At 37.1% G+C, this 12,812-nt stretch overlaps 1 protein-coding gene across 4 annotated transcripts in view; it reads right to left on the bottom strand.

Annotated features, from left to right (window-relative positions):
• Positions 1-5,038: 5,038 nt before the first annotated feature.
• Positions 5,039-12,812, bottom strand: part of LOC111573063 (gamma-aminobutyric acid receptor subunit alpha-2) — a 46,989-nt gene continuing 39,215 nt past the window's right edge. For all 4 annotated transcript variants that reach the window (XM_023277015.3, XM_035951336.2, XM_023277018.3 and 1 more), the window contains 3 exons: positions 12,087-12,239; positions 11,323-11,525; positions 5,039-8,253 (listed from right to left, as the gene is read on the bottom strand). In XM_023277015.3, coding sequence (XP_023132783.1) covers positions 7,945-8,253; positions 11,323-11,525; positions 12,087-12,239 — 665 coding nt within the window. In that variant the 3' untranslated portion in view covers positions 5,039-7,944. The remainder of the gene's footprint in view (positions 8,254-11,322; positions 11,526-12,086; positions 12,240-12,812) is intronic.

The following is a 12,812-nucleotide window of genomic DNA, read 5'->3' as shown; positions in this document are numbered from 1 at the left end:
CGATATTATCTTGTATTGGAGACTTTTGCATAGAATAATAATTATCCAAAGCAATAATAATAATAATGATAATAATAATAGAAAAATATTGTTAGAATAATACTATTTTTATATATATATATATATATATATATGCTATATATATATATATATATATATGCTATACATATATATAATGATGATAATAATAATAATAATAATAATAATAATAATAATAATAATAATAATAATAATAATAATAATAATAACAATAATAATAATAATAATATAATAATAATAATAATAATAATAATAATAATAATAATAATAATAATAATAATAATAATAATAATAATAATAATAATAATTATTATTATTATTATTATTATTATTATTATTATTATTATTGCTTTGAATAATTATTATTCTATGGAAACGTCTCCAATACAGGAAGAATGCTTAGACAGTTCTTAAAATGATTTAACTTTACTCAGATGTCAGTTATTTATATTTTAGCATTTTAATATTACAGGAAAATCTAATTTTAAAAAAGGTCTTGGCACTGGGTCCTAGAAATGTCAGCGACAACAGTTCACTGTTTTGTTTTGTGAATCTGTATCTGCTCTTTTCTTTTACAACATCTTTACACGCTATAGCAGGAAAAGATCTGATAAAGCATGAAAGCGTTCTTTAACATGGTTCTAGAGCAGAATCACTTCTGTGAAGCTCAGCTGTCACACTGTTTCATGTCAGAACGTCTAACATGTGATTCATGCCATTAGCCGGTTACACTAGAAGCAATTTACAGCCTGTCTGGACACTGAACTATGAAACATTAAAATGTCATTTAAAACAATTCCACCATAAAACAACCCAAAGTGACCGATCGTTCTGCAAGATCAATAGAAGAAACAGACATTCATATGCACTGAGGAATCAATACAACCTGAGTTAACATGAAGAGATTCTACAGATAATTTGGATTAACACATGTTAATGTTAAAGTCAGTGAACTATATATTTTGTCGTTGCTTAACAAAATTTCCCGCTAGATTTTTGGTGCTCTGACAACAAATTCAGCAAAGTTATACTAATGTTTTTTTCAGGAAGTTTTCTTTTAGTTTCCATAACGTTCTCATCAAAGGTAGGATAACTAAACACGTTCTAAAAATGTTTGGTAATAACATTGTAGGCTGTTTTGCCTCAATGTTCTCAAAACAGAATACTGTACGGAGAACCATTCTTCCTTTGAAATCAGGCATACATATTTCTGCTTTTGTGGCAAACTTGTTCAGTTGTTATTTCATCTGAAGACTTACAATAAATAAAGAAATTAAATAAATAAAGACAGATGGGGTTTAATGATTCCTTCATAGAAAATTCTGCAATTTGTGTTCCTGACAGCATCCTCTAAATGTTGACCTCACACCACAAGGTAAAGGTTCCCACAACATTGGCTAACATTACTTAAAAGTTTTAATCATGTTTTAAAGTAAACTTTTTAATTTAATGTTCTAGGAACGTTTGTGGGGCACTGATTATTTAAAATAATGTTCCTATGTGGATAGCCCTTCATCAGGCAAGTGACTTTCGCACACATTAAATCAGTGAAGTTGAGAAGCATATGGTTTTCACCCAACCAGTCAGTGAAGATCACTCTATGTTACAGCATGCTACATCGTGGCATTTGACCAATCAGCAGAGGCCTGGAACCTATCAAACTTTCTCTTTTCTACAAAGTTGGAAAAAGACAAACTTACAGTTCGGTCCTCTTCCATATTTGCAGTCAAAACGTCAAAACTAACCACTAAACTAAACTAAACAAAACTAAACTAAACTAAACTAAACTAAACTAAACTAAACTAAACTAAACTAAACTAAACTAAAGTAAACTAAACTGATTAGTTGACAAAATCCACACATTTTATGATTGAGTAGTTGTGCTAAGTGATGATGTACACATTTCTTGGAATGTTTTTTACCACTAACAGACAAGGAACTATATATGGTAACTTCATTGATCTTAAATTCCAACACGAAAACTAAAAATTTTTAAAAATGTCACAAAAGTTTAAAAAAAAAAGTTATATGTCCTCCAATAACACACAAGGGTTGAAATTTTGAATTTCAAAGTATTTCAATGAGTGCCGTTATGTGAACTAAGACAGAACGTTTGAACATTCAGACAATGTTTGCAGGATGTTGTGAGATTGTGTTACATGATAACAGGAGTAGAACGTTCTCAGACCACCATTCAGAAAGACTTAGGGTTATGTTTTCCAGATGTTATCGAGGTCTTAGAAGACGATGATGATGAACAAAGGCAGAACATTTTGGCTGCAATATTCTGAGGATGTTCTGTTGATGCTGCTGTTGAGAAAGTTGTTCTAGAAAACACTCCTACAAATGGAGAACGTTCTCAAGGCGACAAGTTTTTGAATATCTTTCAACCACTTTATTCTACCTTGAAGAACAACAGTCTGGGAACTCTAAAATACTTCCTGTTGAAAACATTACTAGAACTTTCCCAGAACGTTTTTACAACATAAATATTCTATCTGGGATCACACATTAGGTTGCAGCTCTCTCACTGAAGAGCACAACTGTCTGAAAACATGACTCATCTTTAAATGCTGCAATCTGACACTTGCAACAAATTGTAACCGACCCTCAATTATGAAGATTTGTGTGTGTGTTTGTCTCTGCTGTGCTTTTTGACTGGATCCTCCATCCATCAGCACCGATTCCTGTCAGGGTCTGAGCAGGTCAGCTGTGGACGGAGGAGATCTCACTGTGGTGGAAAGATCATGCTGGAAAATGAAACTTCAGCGAGCTTTGCATTACAGCTCAATGCCACAGGGCTTTTTTGTGGGTTTTACCAACACACTCGTAATGATGGTCCCTGGCAGCACTGAAGCGTTGCCTGAGAGCATCCTGTCCTGCTGAGGAAACGCTGAGCTGCTGCACTCGTGGTCCTGCGATCACTGAGCTGTTGTTAACTGTGAACATGCAGCCTTCGGATACAGAGCTGAACTCACAGTAATAATGTCACAGGGTGAGCTTAGCCTCCACGCTCTTAGCCAAGTTAGCTGTCCAACCAGAATGGCAAAAAAACAAAAACATATCTCACAAAAATCATGAGTCATGTTTTTTTTTTCTGTCGCCATCTCTTTTTATGATGCTGAGATGTCAGTTAGTCAGATAGCTAACTAAAGGGAGGCAAAATGCTGCCAGATGCTCCACTAGCTTTGACTTTTAGAAGAAATCCTTTGGGGGTAAAATACAGTGTTTGGCTGGAGCTAACAGGAAATGATAGCTGAAAGCTGAATATTTGTTATATAAAAGCCTATTATTTGACATTAAGTCTGGAATTAGTGGCATTAGTTGAGGACAGTGTCTCTAAATCTGATGGAAGTCAAGCAAACATGTCTCAAAAACATGCAGCACTTTTTGCTCTGAATATGAGACATGACAATAAAAAATAATATTTTTTCAATGCGCTGGTCAGTTTTGAGATTTCGAGCAGTTTGCTTCCAAAATACACATTTAGGTTTTTATTTTACACAGTTTGCACATATTTACTGTGCCAAGTAACACGGCGGAGTTATGTGACAATCGGCATACAATTGTCCATTTGTCTGTCTGTCTGTTTCTTCGCAACATTATTAAAAAACAGAATAACAGATTTGGATAAAATTTTCAGGGAAGGTCAGAAATGACACAAGGACCAAGTGATTAGATTCTGGCAGTGATGCAGTTTATAGTCTGGATCCACGGATTTGTTCAAGATTTCTGTATCATTGTGAGATAGCGGCACAGCATCACTGTAACTATGACAACAAGTGAACACTACATCAGCTGCTTGCTGATGATCACATGGTTATGATCCTACTACAAATCCACCGCTGAGGACTTATCAGGACTTATCCGCTGGAAATGATACAAGGAACAATTGATTAAATTGTGGGGTGTTTCTGAGTCCCATCAATTTCCGCCACCTGCTACATATTTAGGTCACGCAATTCAGTATCCGTACATAACGTACACATGCATAACACACACCTGTGTTCAGCGCAACGTCATTTTGTTTGTGGGTACATCTATATTAAATGGACATGTTCTATGCTGCTGTGATTTCTGCCATGACTTTTTTTCAAGATTTTATCTGTCGGAAATGATACGACTGAGCAGCCTTGGAGGAGTACTGCGCTCTCTGAGTGCTTTTCTTGTTAATGATGTAATATCTCATTTGCATGTTTTAGTAAGCTCGTAATATCTAAAATGATTTTTTAAATCTAAAAATTCGACGGGGGAAGTTTCATGACTATATGTGTTGATTAAAAATGTTCCCCATAAACAGTGTGATCCAATTAAAATTAATGGAGTTTCACAAAAAATATCTTTAAAGGTTGTTTTCTCAGAAAGGCAGAAATCTTCTATTCAGCAGCATTTTCATACACCAAACTTTGAGATTTTTGTTCATATTGGCTATCATTCACAGCCTAATTGATAGAAGGTTTCATTTATAAAAACATGAAAAAAAAACCCAAGAGTACTTTTCTATTCATGGAGTGACTAAAAAAGATATTCAGAAGCCCCTCTGTAAAAACCTTTGGCACTAATATGCCAACAAAATGACAAGAACTTTTAACCTGGTTTTATCCAAACTTCAGATTTCTGTTATGGAAATGTGTGCAAATTGGAGTATTTTTTCATGAAATCATTGAACATTTGCATGTTTACACATAACATTTCAGAAAACCTGTAATGTAAAAAATAATTGTCTGAATGTAAGTAATCAACTAGAGAAGTTTTGTTGTGAGATCTAATAGATGTCATTTACCTGTAATTCCTTTCTGCAAACGAATAGTAATTTCCCCACATATATAATGTCACACTAAGTATTAGATTTTTTTCGTATCTTAAGAGAAAAGCTGGGACTTTTCAAAGATTGTAGACTGAAAGACAATCTTATATCAATAACTTCTTTAACTACAATCTTTCCATAGAAAAGTGAAATATCAGTATCAGTCATCACAAATATGACAAAAACTGGGTATAAAGAACTGAAATATTGTGTTTTATTAGAAACTGTGCACTAAATCAAGCATCCACCTCGTGAACAATCATTTTATCTGGAATGTTTAAGATTCTATCAGGATGTTGGAGAAAATATTAATAATATCCGACGACATAAGAAAAACTAAATCATAAAAGTACTAGAGTTTTCTCCATGCAAAGTTTGATTCAGCAAACGAACCAAGTTAAATTAAGATACTGATGTGAAGAAAAATCATATCACTTCATGAAAATAACACCTCAGAGTACCATATATGACTGCTGATATGGGGCTGAATGTGAGTTTTCATACACAATATACAATAATCATGGTGGTAAAGCGACTATATCTTGAACAAAAAAGGTTTGTACAATACATAGTTTCTAATTCATGGATTCTGACATCCTCATACTGCTCATATATTAAAGGAATTCTTTTAAATATTTAACCAACATCACAGCCTTTCCATAATTTTAACAAAATATGATAATTTTACCACATGCTCATGAAGCACAATCATCATTGGTCCCTGTTATTTTGCTCCTGATGGAATTGGATTACATGAAAACTGCATATGGCTTTTGAGTTAAGGTCTAAAGTTGTAGTGTACACAGCAACAAATCTGCATCTGAGTATGAGATGAAATTAAAAAAACACCCCAAATACTCACTTTACCTTCTCACTGTAGGCCTTTTACACAGAAGATTTCCTGGCAAAGAAGCATCGCTATTAAAAGAACTTTAACACATGATTCGCTGAAGTTCATTTTGGCACAAATCAGGCCTGTTTCCAATCCCATCCCTCTCAAGTCTGCAGTTATTTCAGAACAACTTGTGGTGCTCATGAGTTGTGTTGGAAATAGCCAGACAGTGGCGATGAATAATGAAAGTTTGAATGGCAGACATGAAAATTTGAATGGCAGACATGTTGATTGGTGCCACAGTGCTCTCGTCAACATCAAGAAATCCACACTGTCCTCCAGAATTAAATCCACTTTTGGTGCGCACATTTTAAACAGGCTGTTTGCACATCAGGTCCATCTGAAGGCCGAGGTTTGAGTGCATTTATACTATATAATAGCAACAAGCACGTGAAATTATTTGGGCTTGATGATAAATAAACGTACACATTTATGTAGCTTCTGTTCCTTTTCTATATTTCTAATGATATTTATTCAGCAACATTTGGCAGTGTTTGATGTGAAAGAAGCTTAGTTGTGTTCAGCTAACAAACCTTTGACAAGTCAAGTAACTTCTTCAGCATCAAATCTCAGAAAGACAACGTGAGCAACGTCACTAGCTACCTGCTGAAGAAACAGCTACAGTCCCCTCAGGAGATGTGGAGATCAAAACACAGCTAAAAAGTGGGTACATATTGGATTTACATTTGTACCGAGTCCTTAAACACATCTCCAGATGAATGCTAATGTTGCTGCTTGTCTGCTGGTGTGTAAGAAGGCATTTTATATTAGCCTAAAAGTACTTTCTGTCAGGCTTAGTGTTCTTCTGCGCCCCTGGTGGCCCAAGAACATCATTGCATTGTACTTTCCCCTATGATGTTTCATTTTAATGATTCTATCAACTATTAGAGACCCTTTTCTAAAGTGGTTTTCCGCTGCAGGAACTCAAAGCAGGTTGGAGGTGGTGCAAAAATGTACAGGTATGAACCCCAATGGTCTCTTTCTGTTTCCAAAAAGACTGAAGTGGTTGAACTGTGATGTCAAAACAAGGACAAATCGAAGTTACTGGAAGTCAATGAGCACAAGGTTTGCTATGTTAGCCTATACGGCCTTCTGCACACTGTTAATGGTGATGTTAGAGAAAACTGCTACTAGATAAGAACAGAAAAATGGTGCTTGTTGTCCTCAGAATGTACAGAATTCAGATGAACACAGCAGTTTTTCTGTGTGGTTTAGAAGAACATACTTTTTCTCCCTGATAGAGGTTCTACAGCAGCAGTTCTTGCCATCAGAACTGTACAAAAGTTTGGGCCATCCCTAAAAACAAATAAAACAATAATAATAATAATAGTTCCTGCAGCAGAAAAGCACTTATAAAGTCAGATGTTTATGAGAATGACAGCACTGAATTCCACACCTGCTACCTGCTGCTCGTCTGGCTCCAAAATCATCCCATTTGCTACCATATATAAAATCCTTTGACAAAGATGCACCTCCTGTCAATTTACCTTGTCCCTTGATTCTTTGGAGATATTGTCCTGTAGTCCAACAATATTCCATGAACCCGGCAGAACACATAGCCTCTCATTTTCACAGCCTTCATGGATTATGTGGACTGTTTCAGTAATTCTGGAGATCAGTGTTAGTTTGCAGCCCCATACCTGAAGTCACAGAGCATAAAACGAGTTTTACACTGTAACAATATTATACAAGTGTGTTTTTGCATTGGCTTGGACAGAAAGAAAAAGAGTCAGGCCACTCTCATATGGCAAGGAAAGAAAGAATAATTATATAATCAGTAGTCCCTTTCACTCAGAACAAAATTATATACTGTGATATCAAGAAAGTGGGTATTACCAGCAAAAATTTGACACACTTAGAATTAATCTTAAATAAAACAGGTGTGTAGATGGTTATGTGTTTACTCTTTGTTTGATTTGTATGTACAGTGGCCACATACTGTAACTGGAAACATACTTTGAAGGAAATATGCACTCTAATCGAAGAAATCACACAATATGTCACCATGAAACCATGAATAGAAATATACATACACATTTACAAAAGCCAGGCTTTTAAAAAGTGCGGCAGATGGTGTAGAAAACAGGCGGAGATAGAGGATCATACTGCAATCCAGGACTTCACTCTGCAAAGGTATGTGTACACAGTTGCTGGAGGTATTTGGTTCATCTCTCAGTCCCCAGACCAGAAGCCATCAGACTGGTCTCTAATTAGAGGGGACCATATCCTTTATAACGGGTTCTCTGTTTAGGTAGGTGGCCCAGTAGACGAGGTTGAAGCTGCCAAAGAGAACTGGAAACAAAACTCGAGACATCCTGTCAATTTTGCTAACGCTGTTGAATGTCTTCTTGCTTTCTGGAGCTTTGCCGTCTGCTTTGGGCTTGTTGGGATCCACAGCTCCACCTTTGGCGATGGTCGGAAGTGTGCTGGAGTCCTTGGTGATGTTCGGTGCGTAGTTGGCTACTGCAACAGCGTAGGCGTTGTTCTTCTTCATCACAGACGCCCTCTCTTTTTTCTGTTGAGAGACCAGAAGGATTGGGACTCACTCTTTAATGCCTATCTATGGACTGAAAATGCATGTAAATGAAAGACTGTGGACAGATTTCAATTCATGGATTAATGAACCTCGTATTTCCTCGTGCATCAAACCAGAGATGTTTCACCATGTTGACTGTATCTTCCAACAATTAGCTCCCCTGTATAGAGTTTTCTTTACTCTGCTAAGGAACACGGCAGAGTTATGTGATGATCGGTGTATGTTTGTCTGTCTGTCTGTCTGTCTGTCTGTCTGTCTGTCTGTTAGCAACATTACTCAAAAACAGACTAACGGACTTGGATGAAATTTTCAGGGAAGCTCAGAAATGACACAAGGACCAAGTGATTAGATTTTGGCAGTGATGCAGCTTATAGTCTGGATCCACGGATTTGTTAAAGATTTCTGTATCATTGCCAGATAGCAGCACAGCATCACTGTAACCATGACAACAAGTGAACACTACATCAGCTGCCTGCTGATGATCACATGATTGTGATCCTACTGAAAATCCAGCACTGCTGACTTATCGGGAAATCGTACAACAACTAAGCAGCCTTGGCAGAGTACTGAGCTCTCTGAGTGCTTTCTTGTCTTGTTTTTTTTTTTTACTTTTTTTTGGGGGGGGGGGGGGGGGGGGGGGGTTTTTCAGCTTTTTTGACAGGACAGCATTGAGAGAGAGACACGAAAGGGAGAGGACTAAGGGAAGGACCTGCAGCAAAGTGCAATGGGCTGAATTCAAACCCACAACCTCTGCATCAGCCTGCTTAGCTACAGGGGTGCCCTGTATACCGTTTTTGAGCCGTGCTGCATTTATTTTATTGAATTATTATGTTTCTCTCATTGTCTGTGATAGACTGGTGACCAGACTAGGGTGTCCCCTGCCTTCACCCTAAGTCAGCTGTAATAGACTCCAGCCTCCTGCCATACTGATGAGGATTAAGTGGTGTATAGAAAATCGATGGGTGTCTCTCATTGTCTCCTATCTGCCCTGTGAAAATACAGCCTGCAGTTCAACTGAAAAGTACATGAATTTTTATCAGTGTTCAGAATCTGGTGCAAATGGCTTAGTTTCATAAGATTAAAAGGAGACATTTAGAAGTGATTTCACTAAAATATCAGAATTTTAAACTGAATTATGTTTTTTTATTAAACTGCACGTCACACGTGATCGTTTCAAGGTGTGTTGGAAAGGTGAAAATCCAACGATTGTTTCTGCTATAAACAAACGCTGTAATTTTGGTAATTTAAAAAAAAATTAAAACCTGTCTTTCTCAGATGTAGGGTACTGGTGTAGTCACAAGTACTTTGCAGAGAATATGAAGAAAAATCACTTCACGGTTGCAATCACAACCTGAGCAATGACTCATTTCTTCCACTAAATTTTATCTACAATTTCTCTGAATATGGCTTTGTTCTCCTCTAATAATAAATCTGTCTGCATCTGCTTGGAGTGATATTATTCCCATGGATATAATTTCCTTACGTGTCTGTCTTGTCTGCATAAAGTCATGATGTCTGATGACTACATTATCTGATTCATGCACAGACAGAAATTCCCCTGCAAAGACCGGATGAACACGTTATTGTATTAAAGCTCTGGTAGGCAGTATTTCTTTGCACCATTGTTCAAAAAATCCACACAAAAGCATCTTCTAATTCAACTGGTCTGAGGGCAAACTAGACTTCTGCACCTTCTCTTGCCTCTAATTTCAGGCTATAGAAGTTAAAATAATAAATCTAAATCTAGCATGTGGTACAGGAGACTATGGCCAATCACAGGCATTTTCAGCGAGAGGACGCTGTTCCTGCTCACTGCTTCTGATATTCCAATGTGTCTGCAAATCCCTTCATGTGATAGAAAGTCTGACTAAATGTTGGAAAATCCTAGAAAAGTTGCTGTTTTTTGAATGTTATCACACCATTCATTCAACAGGCATTATGAGTGCCTATTTAATGGCAGTGTAGCCGTGATTTTGAATCTACACAGAGAAACAAAAATCCATATTTGGAGGTTGGATGGAATGGAGGAGGCATAAGTCAGCAGGTTTTTGTTTTGTTTTTTTGTTTTTTTACCGAGGAAGCTTTAGTTCCTGTCTCCTCTTGCATATTTTTTCACGCGCTGTTTTCAACTCTGGGTTTGGCTCAGTTTGAGCACCAGAATTGCTTATTTGAAAAGATGCGGTATCAAACGTTCTTCGACAAGTTTAGGTACCAAAATTCCCTGATTAGGTTTAGAAAAGGATCAAGGTTTGGGTTAAAACACACCACATCACTACGTTTGAAAGATTTACATAGTTCCATTTTGTCTGGTGCATTCCAAATCTGTCCCATGCCCTTTTTCACATGACCACAAGAAGTCACTGATGTTATCAGGGTTACTTTCTGCTTATAAATGATCAGAATGGATGATAACATCAGGGGCAGAAAGTCGCTACTGGAACATAAAAATGAGAATGATATGTGCCGATAACTATTTTTTGAGCTCATGAGGTCAGAACCTGGGACAAAACATGAACCTCAAAGAGAATCTGACAATAAACGCAGTAAAACATGTTTCAGTATTAGTAAAACGTACTCATGAAGTAGAGCTCCATCCAGAAACTACAATATTCTGAGTTTGCTGTTATTCTACTGGACAGGTAAGTTGTCAACTTCATTTACCTGTAACATTTAAATGTGCTGTTGTGTAGGAAGAGTTTAGTCTTCTGCTAACCATAATCTAACAGTCATGGCTGTGGCTAGGCTAATTTAATTTCCTGTTTATGTTTATATAAAGCTTGTGTTCATATGAAATACTTTTTTTAGATTCTTGCCTACTGCAGCTTTATTTTCTTCACGCTTACATGAAAATGTAGAGTTTGCTGTTTAGATGTGCTGCAGCACTTTGGCTCCTTGTTGAAGTTTAAAACAGCCTTTACCACTGTACTGCCTATAAAAAATGCCTTTAGTACTACAATCTGTTAACGCTGCCTTCTTCAACAATCTCAATGCTAATGAGTTCTCTTTGGAAATACAGTCTGGCTGAAGACATATTATCTTCTTCATCACCTTGTCATTCACGACACTCTTTCCATCCCAAGCCCAGCCGCGCTTTGTGAAGTAATTGACGGTGGCAAACTCAATCAAAGCGGAGAAGACAAAGGCATAGCAGACAGCAATGAACCAGTCCATGGCGGTGGCGTAGGCAACCTTCGGCAGGGAGTTCCTCGCACTTATACTCAGTGTTGTCATTGTGAGAACAGTGGTCACACCTGGAAACAGACACAAAGAAGCGTTCAGATGAAGCACAGCGTAAAAATAATAATCACATTCAGCTATTTGCTGCTATGTTGAGTCTTTTTAGAAGAAATGTTCGCTGTCCTTTGTTTCCTGGCATTGCTCGGTTCCTATTTTTAGCCTACTACACCTTAATAACCAGTGACCTTTAACAATGCTTCAGTTTCTCAGCGGGTTTGGTAAGTTTGGCCAAAGGAAACAGCCTCTTCTCGACTCCTGCACCTGTGTTTTCCTGTGAGCGAACCAGTCTTGGGTCACTAATATTAGTTTCCAGCAGTAGCCTGTCCAACTGGATTTGAAAGCAGTGAGGCCTGTAAGAGCTGTCTTCTCTTTTCTCTTCATCCTGTTTCCTCCAGTTTGCCACAAACTGCAAAAACTGACAGAGTTGATTTTTGACCAAACTAGACTGTGTTCCTAAAGCTGTTACATACGTGTGAAATAAAACACTGAAAAGACTGGGATTAAATTAGATTAGTGCAGTTAGGAATCGTATAAGATGAGCGGTGATGTGGTCAGTGATGGAGTCGAATGCTTACCGAACACAGTCCTAGCCGGCACTGATTCTCTATTGAGCCAGAAAGACACTTGGGAAAGAATGACTGTCATGATGCAGGGCAGGTACGTCTGGATGACAAAGTAGCCGATCTTCCTCTTCAGATGGAAATGAGCTGTCATCACTGTGTATTCACCTGCAGAGACGAGGATCTGGGTCAGTTTTTAAAAAAGAAAACAACTATGGAGATCCTTCAAGTGAAATTTGACATCTGAATGATTTTAATTATCTGCTGCATTTGACATCTGCACTCATCTAGAATACCGTTTTTCTCTGTTTCAGATGGTGTAATTTAGTTCTGCATGCTTGTTGTCTTGACATTTTACGGATGTAAAATAATGTTCAACTGTTGCACTGTATTGTGCAAAATCAGTTACTTTTATATTAGATTTATAAGCAGTTGCAGAACTCTTTCCCCCCATAAGGAGCCAATGTGTAGGATTAAGGGGAATCCTTTCGCAGGAAGTGAATATATTCTTCATAATTACGTTTTCATTAGTGTATAATCACCTGTAACCATGGACTGTTGTTTTTGTCAGCTTAGAATGAGCTCTTTACATGTAAATGAGACTGCAGCTGAAAAAATTCTCTTTTTTTAAACACTTTGTTGGAAAACGTCATGAAGTCAAGGAAATGTGAAGGAGAATTTGTAAGGAGACAGGAAAAGACATCTGACGGCATTTACTTTTAAGTCTCTACTTTCATTTGC

Source organism: Amphiprion ocellaris, chromosome 13 (genome assembly GCF_022539595.1).
Source record: "Amphiprion ocellaris isolate individual 3 ecotype Okinawa chromosome 13, ASM2253959v1, whole genome shotgun sequence".
Classification (NCBI taxonomy): domain Eukaryota; kingdom Metazoa; phylum Chordata; class Actinopteri; family Pomacentridae; genus Amphiprion; species Amphiprion ocellaris.
The sequence above is the reverse complement of the archived record's forward strand: the minus strand, read 5'-3'. Positions and strand labels throughout refer to the sequence as shown.